This window comes from Ruditapes philippinarum, unplaced genomic scaffold (genome assembly GCF_026571515.1).
Source record: "Ruditapes philippinarum isolate M1 unplaced genomic scaffold, ASM2657151v2 ctg67_1_1_1_1, whole genome shotgun sequence".
Taxonomy (NCBI): Eukaryota; Metazoa; Mollusca; class Bivalvia; order Venerida; family Veneridae; genus Ruditapes; species Ruditapes philippinarum.
This window is the reverse complement of record NW_026859561.1, coordinates 416,726-435,693: the sequence shown is the minus strand read 5'-3', so window position 1 is coordinate 435,693 and position 18,968 is coordinate 416,726. Positions and strand designations below refer to the sequence as shown.

Below are 18,968 nucleotides of genomic sequence, written 5' to 3'. Positions count from 1 at the left end.
CATTCTTTTCTTACTTGTTTTATATACAGGCTTTCAGAAAAATGGTAGAATGTCCTAGTAAGGCTTGCCACCGGTTCTTGTTGCTGGGTCGTATAGGGGTTGCGTTCATTGAACACCGCCTTTCCTTGTTGATCATATTTAGGGAAACTACTTAAAACATTTCTGATGTTAACAAATTTCTATGTTGTACCGGTATATAAAAATTCTAGGATATCATATGAGAAATCATGAAGTCACTTGTCACGTCATTCTGGATGCCTGTCAAAATGACTACTTAAATCATTCATAACAAAACTTGATTTAATTCAACTATATAATCAAAGTATTGAAATTAAAGTTATTTCAATCTCATTACAAATTAGACTTTCACATGTTGATAATTAAGGTCCTACATGAGTGAATAGGTAATAATGAAGCTGTCAAATTTTATTTGTACATAACCCATGACCCTTTTCCCCCCTCAAGGACTCCTTTTTAGGCCCTAATTATACAAGACATATATGACATTAAATGAAAACAAACCAAAATATTTTTCATTATTAGCTTATTAGCATATTTAATAAATTAACATAATATATCAACCTAGAATGACGTAGTGTAATGCAAATTTGTAAATCAACAACTCAACACCGTAATCAACAAATACAGCATCTATACTAACATATATGCAAATTAGTCAACATTTCACCTGTGTTATTGAAACTTATTGTTTCTGTTGATTTGACATATAGATCATGATATCAACTCAAAAATCGATGTACACGAGGACTTTAATTGCCAACAAAGTATGTGTAAATAAAAACAAAAATGAATGTGCTACCATTTTAAAAACTTAACAAAAAAGATTGTTTTTGGTGTTATTTTTGAAAAATTATGTATACATGACATTTATAATCAATTTCTAACAGTCTGCCATAGATTAGTTATTAAACTTTTAACAGTAAAGAAATGTGTGTAATGTGTAAAACACACCAGCATTTTTTCTTATTTGGTCATCCTACTTACTAAATATAACACCTTAAACACTTAGATGTTAAAATAAGATGTAATAATAATCTCTAACAAACAGGAGTGAATGATATTTGTAAACCACTGACCCCACCTGGGTTCACAGTGCTAAATAGTTGGCTTCCTTCTATGTTTAACCCTTAAAGCTGCAAGCCTCAGATGAGCAAAAATATTTTAAGAAAATCAACATGTTTAAGAAAAGTACTAACCCTTAAAGCTGCAAGCCTCAGATGAGCAAAAATATTTTAAGAAAATCAACATGTTTAAGAAAAGTACAAGTCTTCAAAATTCAATAAATAATTAACATGTTGTATGCAAATAAAGAATGATTTAGCAGTATTTATCATTATATTTTTACTGTGCTACTAATGCAGTAAGGAATACATGTTTTGTTTGTTTGTTTGTTTCATTTTACGCCTTTTTCCAACAGTATTTCAGTCATATAGGCAGGTAGTTTCCTAACCATCGTTCCTGGAGAGTTACACCAGTACTAGACTACCTTCCTCCGCACTAAACTACCAAAGCATCTCCCGGGGATCGAACCCACGCCAGAGAGGAAGGGATACATGTATTTTTCAAAATTTAATTATGATCTATTTTTGGTAGTTATAGAATTTACATGCCACTTGCAATGTGAAATTACTTCCTTTGTTCACCTGATTATTATCTTTTCATTAATTAAAATTGTTAATGAAAATAAGCATAAATCTGGAGGCCTGCTGCTTTAACTTGCTGAATTTCTTGAAACTGTCTATTATTTTGGGCCATCCTTAAAAAAATGTTTGTTTGCAGTAACCCGACCCAGAATTTTCAAGGTGGGTAGGTAGGTCGATTTTTTTTTTTAATTGAACTGCACTCCCAAATAAACATGGAATTTCAAAATGCTGGACAATATATGCTTTGATAATCTGGTAACAATTAATAAATTGATAACTGAATTCTATTTTAATAAGACCTACATTTTATTTCTTCTATTAACCTTTAAAAGAACGAAAACAAAGCACAAGGCATAATTTTCTGATTAAAAAAAATATTTTTTTATCCAGACCATGAAAAAAAATTTTGAGTAGGGGCAAATTTTGTGAGTCGGTCGCGTTACTGCAAACAAACATTTTTTTAAGGATGGCCTTGGGTATATCAAGATGTAAAATTGAATATATTCAGCCAACAACTGTATAGAGCCCGGTCAAACTGCACATAGGTGCCTATCTCTATACTGGTGGCAAAGACTAACTAGCATGATGAGGATTATAACATAAAAATTGTACTTTCAACACATACAACTGAATGAGGTAGAAAGTTGATTGGGAAAGTAATATCATCTTTCTTTTACCTGCAAGTAGCTTTCACGATTAAGTACATATTCCTCTAGGCTATACAGTTGATGACTAAAGCATTTACCAAAAAAAAATGTAACCTTAAACATATCAAAAACAAATCTACAAAATTATTTAATGCAGTACACTCACAGTATTGTAATGAAACAGTTTTTATCAACAATAATAAAAAATTACTTAAAGAGTTCTTTAATATTTAAATCTTTAAAACAAACAAAATATATGCAATGTTTTTTGTCTGTGTGTAATTTTAATTCTTTGATTTATGTCATCATAAATTTTTTGTATCATAAAAATACATAAGGTTTAAAAATATCACAATTTTCTACATTGTTACATGTTTTATACGCAGTAAAAATCTTGAAATGTCCACTTGCTTTTTTTACTTATACAGTTATAAACTATTATATTAGTGATTATTCTTTTTGGCTAAAGGCCAAGCAATATTTTTGAATAAATTCTGATGCAAAGTTAAGTTAAACATTTCATCATTCAAATCTTAAACTATATAACTGGTTTTTACAGACTTTATTAAATAGGCTAAACTTTTATTATGAAACATATTTCCTGACCAGTCAAAATTTGAAATTGTGCACCAGTGGGAAAGGCCCAATAGAAAAAGAAATTACAATATGATTTAGAAAATTAAGTTATTTTAAGGTTAGAAAAAAACCTTTTTTATTAACTGATAATTTTTTTTATCTTACATATTTTTTTTATCTTACATACTTTTAACATAGAAACCAAGAATCATTTTAATTTATTTTTAGAGATAAAATATAAATTAAGAAGTTCAATAATCACACTTAAGTAGGTCTTCCTTCAAATCGAATTTCTCTTGATGTTTCACTCAAATTGTAAGAACAATAATGCTTTGCATTATACTATAACAACAAAATTTCTTAGATGTTGACTTGAGTACAAAAAAATAATCTTTTTTTAACACAGTTTTTTAAACTATACTTACACAATAACACATTAACAATAGAGTATATTAACATCTATGCATACGTGCAGTTTAACATATCAGTCAAATATTGTGATATCTATAAACAGTTGTTATCTCTGCCTCAATGACACAATTTCCATGTTGGCCTACTTTGAGATGATGAATTACATATATCTACTAATTTAATTTCAATTACACCTAGATTATACAGCTATTTCATCATTTAAGTAAGACTGCATTAGTTGAGTCAGTCAAAAGGGCAGTTATCAGTACACAAGAATTTATGGGTGTGAAATCCACCCTTTTACATCTATAGGTATTAAGTGGAATGGTTAAAATATCATCAAAACTACTTCAACCATTGAGCAATGAGACAATAGGATTTAAATAGAGTAAAATTTACAGTATCATGTATTAAAGTAACAAATTCAGATAAAAACATGTCCAGACTAGATTCTTTCCCCTGATGAAATTTAAGAATGAAGTTTTTATCGCAAACATCATGTTTCAAGTACATCTTATGTACAAGAGTTTATGTAAAGGCCTGATAAGAAATGTGGCTATACATGTGTACAAGCAAAGGTGACTTGGGAAGAAGTGACAAAGTCATGATTTACCTTTCACCATATAACCATAAACAATTTACACTCCAGTCACAAACAATGGCAAAAATTTGTCTAGTTTTGATCTTTTATACATATATATCTCAGCCTAAAAAAAATCACAGTAGATCTATTATCTCCTTCAAAGTTCAATTTCTGATAATATTATCTCTTTCTTGTCTACATAAAGGTGGAATACTGCTGTAAAACAGTGTTGGGATTTGAATGATATAGCAATTTCTATTAAGCATTGCGACATTACAGTGATTACATATCTCTCATGAACAGACTCAATAAAACTGAGTCTGAAATTTTCACTTCATTAATTTTTGATTATTTTTTTTCTTTTCATTGCTTTCATGTGATATCCTGTTTCCCCAAAAGTTTTAAACCAATCCCGTTTTCATCGTATCCTTGATCAGTTTTGAAATTGATTGAACCGATGTTTTTGCATATAATAATGTTCTAAACACTTTCAAATGAGACATATCGTAAGTTCGTAACTCCTGACTTTTCAAAATACAGCAATGTTTCAATAAATCCTAGAAATTTATGTATGTAATGTCACAGCAATGCCCCCTCACTACAAAGTTTAAAGCAAACCCCCCTATTACATATTCAAAATACTGTCTCAATATAACTAACAAAAACATATATCTGATGATGAATGCAGACCTTGGAATGCATGTGACATAACAAATGATATATAAACCCTTCAATTCTAAATATAAGGTATAATTACAGACTTAACATTCTCCCAAACTTAATACCAATTCACAAATGCTGTTTTAACTCCTTCACATTTAACAGTTTTAATGAGAACAGTGGGACAGTAGAGATATTGTTGCATATGTTAATGTTTTATACTTAGTATTCAATGTTTATTGATTGTCATTTAAAGTTACAAAGCTTTATCAACAGCTCAACTATATTCCTGTTGGCATGGTCGGTAGTGTCAGTTTTAACAACTGGCAATCTATTTTTCCAAGAATCGTTCTCTATAAATTTTGTCTCTATGGTTTTGATTCAGAATCGGTCCGAGCAATTTTTCACCATCTGTGATTTTTCTAAGAAACCGTCCACGGTCACGAGCGTACTGTTCCCAGGGTCCTTTACGTGCTGCTTGGTATGCATGAGACCAGGCTATCATTGGATGGACTGTAGCGAGATCATTATCGTCTGCAAAATGGACCTGAAACAAAAGAAATGGAGATGTTAATAGTTTAAGCAACAATATAAAGGTGGTAGTGGAGCAACACAGTAGAGGTCATATATGTATGCAACTTTCCACCTTTTCTGGTGGATGAAGACCTCAGGTGCCCCTCTGTGCATTATTTCAAGCACAAAAGAGCACCCGAGCTGAATCATCAAAGTACTTTAAGCTAACTTCGCTGGATGGTTTTCTTGCATATATTGAAAGAATCCGAAGTTCTTCAGGATTCGAACCCACTGCGATGAGGGGCAAGTGGCTTAAAGTCAACAACCAGTTACCTTACAAATCATATTTACATAAATTTCATTTTGTTCAAGGGCATTTATATTAACCTGTAACCAGCTGTTTCAAAGCAAATGATCAAGTCATGTAACAGTTTGCATCTTAACTGCATTATCATCTATACATTAATATTATTTTAATTTATATGAAACTCATTTTATACTTGTCAAGTTGTTACAGATTTAAGGTGTCATATGCATTATATTATTGATGATTGATGTAAAGCTGAATTAACGTTCAACTATATTCAACATTAATAAACAGCAAATCATAACTTACAGAAATAACAAATGTATTTAATCTTCCTTTGAAGAGCTAATTTAATCAGTTATTCGGTATGTATAAAACAATGTAAGGAGTAACAGGCACAGGTTTATATATTTACATATATGCTTCCGGAATGCTTGTATTTTTATTTTTAAGTTTTTTAAAAAAATATTTTTAGTGTGCTTGTAGTTTCCAAAAGTTACTTATTGGCCAATCTGAACCATCTTTTGTTCCATTTCGGCAATTAGTACAGTCATAGTCAAGTGATTTAGTATGGAAGTCAAACTACCACTTTGTTTATATTAAAAAATTGCTACTAAATTGCTACTTTTGTAACAAATCACTTCACATTTAGAGCTTCTTTCTTCAGGTAACACACCCGTATCTAACATGATCATACAAAGATACAACCATTATTTTATAAAACAATATTAAATTCATGTTTGCTCTTTTAAGAAACACATTATGCCTAAGAAACAAATAAATTTTTCCTTATTTAAAGAGAACAACTAAATTTATTTTTGTTCTAACCTTTTTGGAAGTGGATGATTCTTTCTTCGGATTTTCTGATTTGACAGACACCTGAATCTTCCATAACAAGTTAATGTTTTCTATTGCACTTGAATTAGGTGACAGAATGGCTTCTTCAGGGGGCTGCACTGTGCATGTCACTTGAAAACACTGCAAGCCTAATAGTGGGTTGTTACACTGAAATCCCAGACCATTTTCAAATATGTTTTCATCTTCTAATGATGAACATGTTTCATCACTCTCAAGGTCACTATCTGACCAGTCTAGTTCATCGTCTATATCACAAGAAAAATGGAATGAATTGGTGCCTGTCTCGGACTTTTCCTCTGTCTCAGACTTGTCCGAACTATATCCTAGAATAAAAGCCATTACACTATTATCATGAAGAGCACTATTTGGTTTTATATTTGAGCTTGATTTGTCACTATGGCAGGAGGTTTGATCATTCTGTTCATTTTGTCGAGCTCTTTGACGTCTCCGTTTCTTGGCAGAAGGTTTTCCTCTTTTACCTCTACTACTGCGTACATATAACACACAACTTTTACTGTCAGAATTAAGTGAAGAACCAATTTTTGATTTCTCTGTAGAAGTCTTTTGAGGATCAAGTTTCGGATTTTCTACACTATTAGTTTTCTGTTCAGCTTCACAATTATCAGTTTTATGTTCAGTTTTATGTTCACACTGATGACTTTTAGCTAAGAGATCCTTTCCAAGAATAGAATGATGGTTTTTCTTGCTGTTTTCAAGCAGCCTAGCATTGTACGGAGTAAGTTTAGGATCTATAGTAGAAGAAACACTTTTACATTTGTCATATTGGTACCTCCTATGAGGAGGTACATATTTCTCAGAATACACTTCTTTCATTTTCTCTGACTTTGTGGAGCAGCTACCCAAAAGGTTGCAATGGATAGCACCAAATATATTTCTGTTCCAATTTGTTGGTTTTCCTGTTTCCTCCAAGATATCTTTGTTACACTTGTAAGATTGTTTCATACTGTCAATGCCGGAGTTCATTCCAGGAGCTTGATTTATCATTGAATTGGTGTTAAAAGACTGACTGACTCCACTTATCATATTTTTCAAATAAGTTAAAGATGACTTGTCACTTTTACTATTTACTAAACCGTTTGTTCCTGATTTATAAGGGCACAAATTTCCAAAATAAGACGTGGCTGTATCCAAATAGGCACTTGCTGAGTTGATTATTGAACCCATGTTTATGTTATCAACTAAGTTTTTGTAACTAGATCTATGCTGGTTATAATGTGATTGCTTTGTGTTTATAACACCATGATTTAAATCGGAGTTTTGTACTTGATTATGTGATGAATCTTCACCAGTGCTATTAAGACGTAATAACCCACGTGTAGGGTGATTTGTACATCGGGATCCTTTGAAACTTTTGTTTTCACGAGCATGTATCGCAGTATGACAACAGTGTTGCTTACATTTACAAGAACTCATTATTTATATCGTTAATAAAAAGAAAATTGAAAAGATTAACATTTATATAATTATTTAAAAATACAACACCAGTTCTCCATATTATGTTTGCGTAATTGTCCAAACTTAGGCGCAAATTTCCACTTTTCATAGCACCATACTGTCCATTTCGAATCCGGAATAATTCTTGAATTAACACTTTCGACTCCAGAATTTCTATTTAATTCAAAAGACTTCATACAAACGCTTCTCTTTTTACTATTTTCACACGCCATATTCTTCTACTGTCTTTTTAGTGAGTAAACTTTTGAGCGATATTTGGTTGACATGTTTCTTGTTTCTGTGTTTAGTTGAGTTTTAACGGAAGTGTGGCGCGTAACTACAGTATATTAGTAATGTTGAAAAAATAGTTCTATGGTAAGTTCATTATATGTATATTTTTGAAACAAAATGAGCAATTGATAGTCAGATAATCTAAAATACTTTTTGGTTTTGATCATTATTACACATGAAAAGAGATCATATTCACTTTATTTTGATAAAACAACATACGCGCAATAATTAAATGTTAGGGTTAAGGTCAAACGCTATTTTTAGCAGAATTGCATCAGCCGGTAAGAAAAAATGAATTGAAAGTAAGGTCCAAATATCAAAAACATGTTTGTGATTTAACTAAATACCATGTTAAGTAAATGAAGAACGTTAAAAAAGCATAATCTACAAAACTTTCATTCAAATATTTTTCATTTCATGCCTTTCTAAACAATATTTCTATTTTTAGAAAGTAAGATCTACTTTTATTCTTAAAATAGATATTGATTCACGTTTATTACCGATGAATCACGAACTATCGAGAAATTGCAATCGGAACACCTTTTGACGGAGATTGCCGAGTTGTTACGATTGGAGAAATTGAATAACTCAATGAAATGGAATTGTTGTGTCCCTTACTAGAGCTAAGTCTTTACTATCTTTGAATAGGGGGTGTACAAGTAAACAAATCCCACCATAACACAACGTGTCGATTTATTAAAGTCGTTTCCAGGACATATTTTAACGGAAGTAAAGTTCTACAGTAAATTATATATGTCAGAGACATAGACTATGTCGGGCAAACTTGGATTGAAACTGTTATTTTTTTTGGTATCAGAAGTGCACTGACCTGACCTACCTGACCTAATCCTGTTATCCCCTAGTGGGGCAAAGGGCATCCACAACAGCTCTCCGTCTGGGTCGGTTCATTGCTGCTCTTTTTGCTTCTGCCCAGGTGATATTGCAGCTTTTCAACTCAGCTTCTATTGTTCGTCTCCAGGTGGTTGTTGGCCTGCCTCTTCTTCTTTTACCTTGAGGGTTCCAATCCAATGCTTGCCTTGTGATGTTGTGTTGGGGTCGCCTCAGAATGTGTCCTATCCAATGCCATTTACGTTTCTTGATGGTGCTTGAAATAGATGACTGGCCTGTTCTATTCCACAGATCTGAATTACTGATCTTGTTTGGCCATCTGATTTGTTGGATCAGAAGTGCACTACTTATACGATAAAATGACTCTTTGACCCTTCAAATTTCCAAAAGGCCTGGGTCAAATTTTGTTAAAATCATGGGGATTTGGCCTTGTAGTCGGTTAAACTTAGTCAAAATGACCCTCAGAATTTCATGGCTAGTGAACACCCTGCGGTAAGCAGTAGATTGTAAATATACCAAAATTCATTCTCAGTATTGCCACTTTCGTAGATTTTTTTCTTCTATTTTATATGAACGTCACATTCAAAACATACACATTTTAACACCAAATTAATGCTGCCATGGACACTTCTTAATGTAGAATTCTTAAAGACACTTCCAACACAACTGCAGTTCTTTACATTGGCAAAGAATGAATATTTAAACTTGATGGAATTAAATACTTTTATTTTGAATGACTATAAAGAGAATCATAGATGAAACAAATTATGAAAGGGAAAATTATTGCTACTGAGTAATGAATTAGAAGCAATGTTTTTCATTAAAATTAGAAGAAAAGGGGCATAGACCTGCGGGCATGCGTCGTCGTGCTTTTGCAAATTTTAATGCACGAGTAAAGGCGCATCAATCTTGAAAATATATCAGTATGGCGAGCATAATAGTATTTTATTGAACGTGTTCTATAAATTCAGTAATGAACCTACACGAATATACTATTCTAGTTTTCTTTCACATACTCAAAATAAAGACTGTCTAAAGTGAAAACGAATCATTTTTTAATGTCGCGCTTATATAGTATTTAGCGCGTCTTAAAGTAACGCTTTGATTATATAACGCAATGACGTCACGTCAATTTATATATATACTGTATACACGACCATGCAATACAATTTTTACGGAGTTGAAAAAGCGGCACGGATATGTGATAAATTAAATCAATCACGTGAATTAATTAAACAATTTATCGTTATATAATATTTGTAATAATTATGCAGCTATTACCTAAATGTACACATATAAAACACAATATAAACAACAGCGCTAGCACCTAATATTTGTAAAGATATTTATTAAAAAAAACCGAGCACTACATTAGAGACAATGAGTACAGTTGTTGTTGTTGTAATATAAATTAATGAACTTTCATAATTAAGATTCGATGTAGATTCCTTGCAACAAATTAATTCAACAAATAAGTATAAGCTTTTATACATCGAGTTTAAAATTCACCATAATTATTTCAGATGTGTCCATAGGACACAGGTGCCCCCACACGCAACTGTTTTGTAAATCGGCTAACTGTAGGCCAAATATTTTTTGGCCTATAAGCGATTCAAGTTGAAAATTGCAAAGCTTTACTAAGTCAAGGGAAAAAACTCTACAAATACTGAATAAATACACAAGCCAACCCCTAACTACACATGCTGGCGAACATACCTGTAAACTGTCAGGAATCCAGATCAAACACTTTTTAAGTTACGCAAACAAGTTGAAAATTTCAAATGTATACTATGCCAAGGGCAATAACTCTAACACAACTAAAAAAGAAAGAAAGAAAAAAAATCTTCCCTTTCTTTTTCTAAATTTAACGTTTCATTTTCCCTTTCCCTTTTTACCTTGACTGCAGAATCTAACTATTTCTTCTCATGATCTAACTTTCCTTCTCGGCATGCTTTGTTTGCATCTCTCTATCCCCAGGACAAATGTCTTTCCCAATCTAAGTTAACTCTGCTATAGACATCATGTCTATAGAGTAAGCATAGGAAATATAAAAAAAAACACCAAAGGGTCACTAAGTTTATTAAGACTTGTATAGGAAAATGCGTTAAAGTCTTCAAAGTCCAAAGTTTAGACATTTGGTAGGCAGTATTGCATAATGAACCACCACAAAGCTATATTTATTATGCCCAATGGGTTCATACATTTCTCTGCCCCAGGGGTCACTAAGTTTACAAAGACTTAATAGTAAACAAGTGTGAACTATCTGAATGAACAGTTCTTAGAGCTAAGACTTCTGGCAATTGTGGTCCTCTAAAAGAGTTAAATGAATGATGCACCTGAGGTCAAAATGGGACCCGCATCACGGAACAATTAGTTTATACAGACTTATATATAAAATTCCATTTAAGTATTTTTTCTTCTTACAAACTTCAATGCCTTGACCTTAAATTTTTTGGTGGATCTATACCTACAGTAACACAAGTCATTCCCTGGTGTGCCTTGAAGGTCACATAGTTTACATCGACCTGTATTGAAAATTTTCTACTCTGAATGTCCAGTGGCAAAAGCTTCGATATTTTGCAAGTGGAATCAGCTTGTGGTCCTCTACATAAGTCACATTAATCATGCCCCTTGAACCAAAGTTGCCCCCACACCAGGGTCACTCCTCAGAAACAACAATGTCCAGAGCTTATTAAATTTTTAGCATGTAGAATTGCCTAGTTGGGGAATACAAAGGTTATATAAGTCATGACCCTAGGGTCGAACATTGCCAATTCTGGAAGCAACTAAGTTTACATACTTATACATTTAAATGTCTTAAAATCTTCTCTGAAAGTGCAGTTACAAGAGGTTTGAAATTTTGCAAGATGAATCACCTTGTCGTCGTTCTCTATATAAGTTATACGAATCACGCCCACGGGGGCTACTCTAAAATAAAACTTGAAATTCATACAAAGACGCAGCAAAAATTGGGCAATTGTTCGTTCCTTTCATCTCAACTTACTTTTCGACCAAAATTTAGTTTTAATTTATGTAATGAAATAAAAACATTTTTGAGTACAACACCGCAATTTATAATGCAATCCTGTACTTAGTAACAATTACAAAGCATACTTGTAGCTTTAATCCCAAATCAATTTGTTTGAACATGATATCAAAAAAAACTTTGAACTTATTTTTTATTAAACTTAAAATAAATGCAAGTTACGCTAGTCTTGAAAAAGAGACGAGGAGTTTTGTACACAAATGAGAGTTGTGTCAAAAACTACCGTTTTCCGACGTACTAATAACGAGAACCCTCTGTTGGAACCGGAAATGATTAATTTTTGACCCAAAAGTAAAATGCCAGACGAGATTGGACATCCGTTCAGTTTGACCAGGCACCATACTGCTGGTAGCTCATCTTTTGTATAACAAAACATCAAAGTAAAGGGAGGTTATAACGTTTAGTAACACATTAAAATTTCATACACACTTATTCATTGTCCGTTTTTATAATTCGCCATTTATTTTTTATGAAACAAGAATGATTTGATTAGTATTAGTTCTAGTATATTAAGCACAATCATGTCACAGCTGATTAATTTCGCACATGTATAATTATTTTGCATAAACAACAAATGTTAAATGTAAGTCACTTAATTAATACTGATTCATTAAACTTTGTGTAAATTCAGCGAAAACACGCATGCGCGTGTAGACATTTGGATAATCTGGAGAACAAGTGGAGCTTCCTACCCACGAAGCAATACCCGCCAATTTCCATTCATTACCAACTTGACAAACAAGAGGTCCACCACTGTCTCCCTGAAAAATGCAAGTAAAAATCGATTATTATTTTAGAACAGATCTCTTTTTGCTTTTAATGTATTGACATGCATGGAATAGTGATGTAAATAGTATTAAACGGAATCCCAAAGAACGCTCAAAACGGCAAAATTGAAAATAATGCAGGCTCGGTTTGACTGAGTCTGTTTCATGGACTGTACTGGAGTACAATATTTAAAGCTACCGTCCGCGCCCCGCAACATTTAATATGAACATGGTGAAATCTTGAATTTCAAAACATCTTTGCAAACCTTGTGATCACTACACAATACACAGCAATGTAGGCCTCACATATGTTTAGTAAACAGTCAATAAGCATGTACCAAAGCAATGTTTGGGACTGATCAGAAGTACTGTGTGCTATTGTATATATTATACCGCACTTACAACTCAAACTGTTCTCTGGTACAATGTTCAGAAAACTTGGCAATCAGCTTGAATAATGCACGATCAATAAACTCTTTCTGGCTAAAATTAAAATGTCCAATAGAACCACAATATTGCACTCTCAAGCGGTAACTATACTTTTTGTCTGCACGCTGATGTAATGATGAATATCATTTTTAAAGGCTCTTCGACATTTATTAATAAAGTAATAAAGAAAGACCACATTATTGTAAGGTATAATATTATCATCATAGTAATCAGGTATTATATTTCCCGAGCTGCAAAGTTAGAGTTTCTATGCATATAAAAACAGACAGTAATGCACTGCAATACTAAAGTCTTTGAAACGAAGTTAGCTGCTGCATGATTTATGTCTTTAATTGCAATATAATTTTATTCATGAATTTTCTGTAGCCGTGTATATATAATATAATTAAACGTCCCATGTAATAAATTAGCGTGTTGGTCATATAAAAATAACTAAACGTCCTTTGCTCAAATCAGTACATTGATGCTTCAGAGTGGGCTAGAGGAGGAGAAGAACAAGAAGAAGAAGAAGAAGAAGAAGGAAGGAAGGAAGGAAGGAAGGAAGGAAAGAAGGAAGGAAGGATGAAGAAGAAGAAGAAGAAAAAGAAGAAGAAGAAGAGGAAGTGATAATAAAATATACAGAACTGTAGTTCATAAAGAATTATACAAGCCGATGGCTGAGACCGTTGACAATGTAAAAACCAAGACATGAAATTTGCATTTTCATAACTTTTTAACGAAAAGTGTACCAACTTAAAAAAAAAACAAACAAAAAACACAATAGAATCATACAGTCTAAACATTAAAACATTGAATCTTATCTCTGTCCATTTAAAAGCCGACGAACAACGCTCAAATATCGATATTTAATCAGAACACATCGACTATCATTCAATATCAAATTTCGTACCCGAAGATTGATAAAAAGAGCCAAAAAGTTGCGATTGACCGATATTGCTGAGAAAAGGAAAAACTTAATATTTACAGCACAAGCCGAGGCGTGGTTACCAAGAATGCATATTTGAGTGTCTTCGATTATGTTTCCATAAAATTTTCTGCAAGCCATCTCTGATAGTACTGAAACTTGACTTTCCATGAGATAATCAGACGTATAGACATGATCAGTGGTTCCTGCAAAAACAAGAGAACAAATAATTTTAATTTTAGACGCTGGGGTGACCATACTAAATTGGCCAAAATGCGGAAAATGCATAGCAATTGCTAAGATGTTTTTTTATTCTATTATTTTGCATTGGCACTATCTCGTTCGGAAATATGATTTGCAAGTACAATACAACTTTTAAATGGACGTGGCCATCAAACCTGTCATCATCTTTTTAAAGGGAAAAATATAGTTAAGTTAAATATTTGTTGAATAGTGAAAAGTGAACACCATGATCAGAAGGCACGGATGGTCTGTTTAGGTCATATAGGTAGATTCTAAAATTTGCCACAATCAGGCTAAATGTTCATGTTTTCCTTGTAAGAGCACACTCATTTTGAGTTTATTATTGACCTTGTTATTTCTGGCGAATCGCATTCATATAGCAGCAACCAAGAGATCTTCTAGACTAATAAGGGGCAACATCATCTCTGATATATCTACGAATATATGCATGCACTTATATCCGCTTTTAATGCAAGCTTTCTACATGTTTATTAACGTTTTAGCATTAGTCATGATAAATTGACAATATACCAGTATATGGCGAAGTGGTGATTGTTGAGGACAATCTAATGACATTATTTGCATTATGTTCGTCAAGGCTTCTTGACAAAATACGTCGCTACTTTTAAGAAATCGAACAAGCAAATAACGGAAACGAGCCGGTTGTTTGACTATCGAAACTTTTCCTCTACAAGGGGTTGCTCTATCAAATACAAGTGGCCTTTTGAAATACGTAACTTCGGGTACTCATGCAAACATGTTTGAAGAAAGAAGTGAAAACCCCCTTACCAACTGTATTACCCCAACCAGTGATGTAGCACAAATCATCCCCGGAAAATGTGCTAATCTTGTGTGAAGCGATATGAATACTTTGTACATAGTTTGTAAATCTCGCACTCACAGAGAGCTTCACCATTGCTATATCAAAATAGTAGCTATCTTCTTCATAATAGCCATGCTGTAATGTTGTAAAACAATTCTTTAGTGTAATAATAATAATAATAATAATAATAATAATAATAATAATAATAATAATGTCTAGTTGGTGTCAGCCCTAACCTATTGAATTGTTTACATTGACGTGTCAATATTTTTTTTGATATCAATTCTAGGAATACCAAGATGAAAATTTAATGTTAGTTAACTGTTTAGAAAGACCATGGCCGTGCAGGCTGGCCTGGAGCTACACGGATGGCAAAGGTAAGGAATAGTTACCTCGTTTTATTAATTGAAATCCTTGTAAAATAAGCCTTAAGTTATATAAAATATCTAGAAGGCATTCTAATTAAAACATTCTTTAAAACTGAACAAAAGTAATGCTTCTGAATACATTTATTCATCAAAAGAAGTAAAATTGATACATTCTTAACTTGTATTATATTTTAAGCTATTTTTGTAAATATTTTTAAAGTGTAATATAAAAGCCTTAATTCATCTAAAGAAGTTAAATTGATAAATTCTAAATTTGCATTATGTTTTAAACTATTCTTGTAAATATTTTTAAAGTGCAAAATAGAAGTCTTTAACTCTTTTGTCAGTGTTCCAAGTCATTGTTATGCCAATTGCTTCGTTTAAATTACGTACACAGTTAAATCCTCGTCAAAACTAAAATCAATTTGAAATTATAACAGCAACAGATATGTTGTTATGTTCGTGCATATTTACTTTGAGGATTAAAACCTGCCATTAGATATTACAGTAGCCTTATCAAGTGTGTTAGGGTTAATTTTTATTAAACTTACCATTAATATTCTTGCCGGATCAATCACTTGTTCTCTGTGAACAGCTCGGGTACTTAATCTGTAGTCACCAAGGACAACTCGAATCATATATTCCCTAAATATACATGAACAACATTGATGCACAGAAAATTTGGAAAACACAAAAGCATCAAATTAATACCGATAATAGTAATTATGAAATACCTTATAAACCACATTGCAACATTAAGATATCTGTGCAAAGAACATTAATTAATGTATGTTTAATTTTTTAAATAATCCTATAGTATGACTTTTGTTATGATTGTCCTTTGTCCTAAAAATACAATTTGGAATATTTTTTTGCCATTTACAGCTATAATGTATTCATTACTTTACAGAAAACAACTTTCATTATTGCTAATATGCTACTACCTTAAATTGAATTATTCAAGGTAATGTTTCTGATTTATTTGTCCAACAATTTGTATTTCTAAAACTGTTTCTCCATTTATATTCTTTAACAACATGATGAATAAATCCATTAGAAATAACTTAAAAGTTTACGTGAATGCAATTCAACATCCACGATGGTCATACACTATTTAAAGGCACTTTAGCCTCAGACATGAATAAGCTTTTTTAAAAAAGTGCAAATATGTGTGTTGTAATGTTGTAATAACTGATTTTGAACACGTGATATTTTTATCACTAGAAAAGAATAGTGTTGAATGTAGATTATTTTGTAATAAAATAAAGCAAAATGCAAATAAAATAGTATTTTGATATTCATACAAAATACTAAAGTACTAACTGTACTCATTGCCAGACAAAAAAATCCGCAAAAGATAGCCCAGCTATATGACCAGTGAGTTATACCAGGACACCAACATAAAAAGCTTTTATGCAAAAATGATGGGTCTGAAACATTGCTACATATCGAAAGACCAATAATTGATCAGACCCATTTCAGCGCATAAAATACGTATCGCACTGAATATTTTAATTGACAAATTCTCATTTTGAATATACCAACAACTGCTTTATGGTGTCGCTCTAAAAATTATTTAGGGATTGAGTGTTATTAAAATTCAAAATGTTGATCATTGTTGTATTTGTGCGTGTTTTTATAAAATGATTTAAAAGTTCATTATTGTTTATTACATTTCAATAAACATTATTAAGTCAAACGACATAATAAACACAAAATTAACATGTAATTAATCGTAAATAAGAAACAGTCCATATCTTTTGTTTAACCTTTGTCAATATCTCCTACGCGTTCAGGTACAGATGAAATAAAACAATACAGAAAGAACACGTTGCGACAAAGCAATCGCAAAATAAAAATGGTATTAACAATGAAACTTAGTTTGTAACCTACATGCATGTTTCGAGTATTATAAAGGAAACTACCTATCTTAACAAATATAATTCTAGTTGTCCTTTTACTTTATTAACGATATATATTCAATTAAACATAAAAAAGTTCAATCGCGTTTTGTAATTATCTCTTGCAGTTTTACTTTATTTCATATATCATAATTTCAATAAAAAGTACTTACTCTAGTTTGCTGACGCAATGAGCAGCAGTCACTACCCATAAATTAGAAATCAGACTTCCCCCACAGAAATGATGCCAATATCCGTCTGCTCCAAAATACTGTATTGTGACTTGCCAAGGCCAACGTCCTGATACGGAATACGAACCTCCGACTATTCTTTGGTTTGGAAGTGTTGCGTTATTATCCATCGTACTGCCAAGGCCACTTTGGTCTTTCTCATCATTTATCTTGACAGTGTCAACAGCTCTTTTTTCAGAACTATGCAAATTATTATCGTATAAAGTGATTCCACTTCGGTCACTTAGATTTATGTTTCTTGTGTCATCTTTGTTGTAAGTGCTTTCATGTTTAGTACCGCTGGTTTGCTCCTTTTGCGTCGAACGACCGGCCACTTTACCTTTCCTTTTGTTTAAAAGTGGCTCTTGACGCAAATGTTCATAGTATTGTTCGATCAATTTATTTTCAAATTCTTTGCGACTAGTCTCATCCATTGCTAGTGTTGGGTGGATAAATTTTGTGTATGGTGCATTTTCATCGTCGTCAAAGCCATTTCTAACAGCGGCATCGGAAGCATTGATTCCTGTTTGTATTTTGAATCGGATCTCTTTTACAAGAACTTTTTGCAGTGCCTTGTTTTCTACCCCTCCTGTTAATCACAAAAAACGCAATCAACATTCATTAGATAATATAATCAGTTATGTAATACAAATGAAATCGGCAACATCATGTATAAAGGTGACTGCAATGTATTAGTGATGAACAAATTATCCGTAGAGAAAGTAAAATCATTCGTCTTAATTACAATTAATTGTAGTCTTTGGCTATGAAAACTCGCAGCACAAATGAAATATTAGGTTTGTAGACATGAACTGTTATAGACATAACCAATTATTTTACAAGAATTATCAGTTGATAATAATATGATGCTTGCTTTAAAAATAAATAATAAATCAAATATTAAGAATTAAAATGTGTATTACCTAAAATCATCGAAATCAGAATAAATACACCTAACATATAAAATCCTTTGCATGACATTCTGTCGTATTTAATAGGTGATCCTGCCTGCCGGATGGTGCCTTAAATGATTTAATTTCCTTTCCCGGATCTGTTGTACTTTCTTAAATGAATGAGTTAAAATCAGAAGGCCATCTCCGTCTTTAGTACTCTTTATGATAAACCGTGTACAAGTTGTTTAAGGTCAATAACATTGCAAATAAATATACTTCTTTTTCGTTTACATCTGTCATTAATTTAAGATTATCTTCAACCCTTTTATTTGCTCTACTCTGTGTGGGACTTGTGTACTTTTCCTCATCAAAAGTGTTGTTCATGTACTAGTAAATAAACATACCACCCATGTGACAACGTCAGGAGATTCACTTATGTTGTTTGTTTGTTTGTCCTTTAGTTTGAGGACAGCGGGTGGAATGTTTAATTTTCATTATAAGTTTCCGTTGAAGATGGTTGTGTGTCCTC

At 32.2% G+C, this 18,968-nt stretch overlaps 2 protein-coding genes across 3 annotated transcripts; both read right to left on the bottom strand.

Moving 5' to 3' along the window:
• Window positions 1-3,070: 3,070 nt before the first annotated feature.
• LOC132756972 (uncharacterized) lies at window positions 3,071-8,011 on the bottom strand. Its single transcript, XM_060748116.1, has 2 exons — window positions 6,190-8,011; window positions 3,071-5,088 (listed from the first exon to the last, which is right to left on the bottom strand). Exons 1-2 carry the CDS (start codon window positions 7,651-7,653, stop codon window positions 4,873-4,875), a joined length of 1,680 nt encoding a protein of 559 aa, XP_060604099.1. The 5' UTR covers window positions 7,654-8,011; the 3' UTR covers window positions 3,071-4,872.
• A 3,912-nt stretch (window positions 8,012-11,923) lies between these two features.
• LOC132756971 (chymotrypsinogen A-like) lies at window positions 11,924-18,711 on the bottom strand. Of its 2 annotated transcripts, none has more exons than XM_060748114.1 (6): window positions 18,470-18,711; window positions 17,490-18,135; window positions 15,967-16,060; window positions 15,014-15,182; window positions 14,042-14,187; window positions 11,924-12,621 (listed from the first exon to the last, which is right to left on the bottom strand). In XM_060748114.1, exons 1-6 carry the CDS (start codon window positions 18,525-18,527, stop codon window positions 12,457-12,459), a joined length of 1,278 nt encoding a protein of 425 aa, XP_060604097.1. In that variant the 5' UTR covers window positions 18,528-18,711; the 3' UTR covers window positions 11,924-12,456. The 2 variants fall into 2 exon arrangements, with proteins under 2 accessions (XP_060604097.1, XP_060604098.1); XM_060748115.1 differs by having other exon boundaries at window positions 17,490-18,132; window positions 18,470-18,660.
• Window positions 18,712-18,968: the final 257 nt, after the last annotated feature.

What these genes read in the sequence shown, in the direction of transcription:
- LOC132756972 (XM_060748116.1), bottom strand. Translation starts at nt 7,653, where the DNA reads ATGAGTTCTTGTAAATGTAAGCAACACTGTTGTCATACTGCGATACAT. An exon ending in AATCATCCACTTCCAAAAAG is followed by an intron (nt 5,089 to 6,189) that starts GTTAGAACAAAA and finishes CTTTTGTTTCAG; the next exon opens with GTCCATTTTGCAGACGATAA.
- LOC132756971 (XM_060748114.1), bottom strand. Translation starts at nt 18,527, where the DNA reads ATGTCATGCAAAGGATTTTATATGTTAGGTGTATTTATTCTGATTTCG. An exon ending in TGGTTGGGGTAATACAGTTG is followed by an intron (nt 14,188 to 15,013) that starts GTAAGGGGGTTT and finishes TTGTTTTTGCAG; the next exon opens with GAACCACTGATCATGTCTAT. An exon ending in ACCACGCCTCGGCTTGTGCT is followed by an intron (nt 12,622 to 14,041) that starts GTAAATATTAAG and finishes TGCATTTTTCAG; the next exon opens with GGAGACAGTGGTGGACCTCT.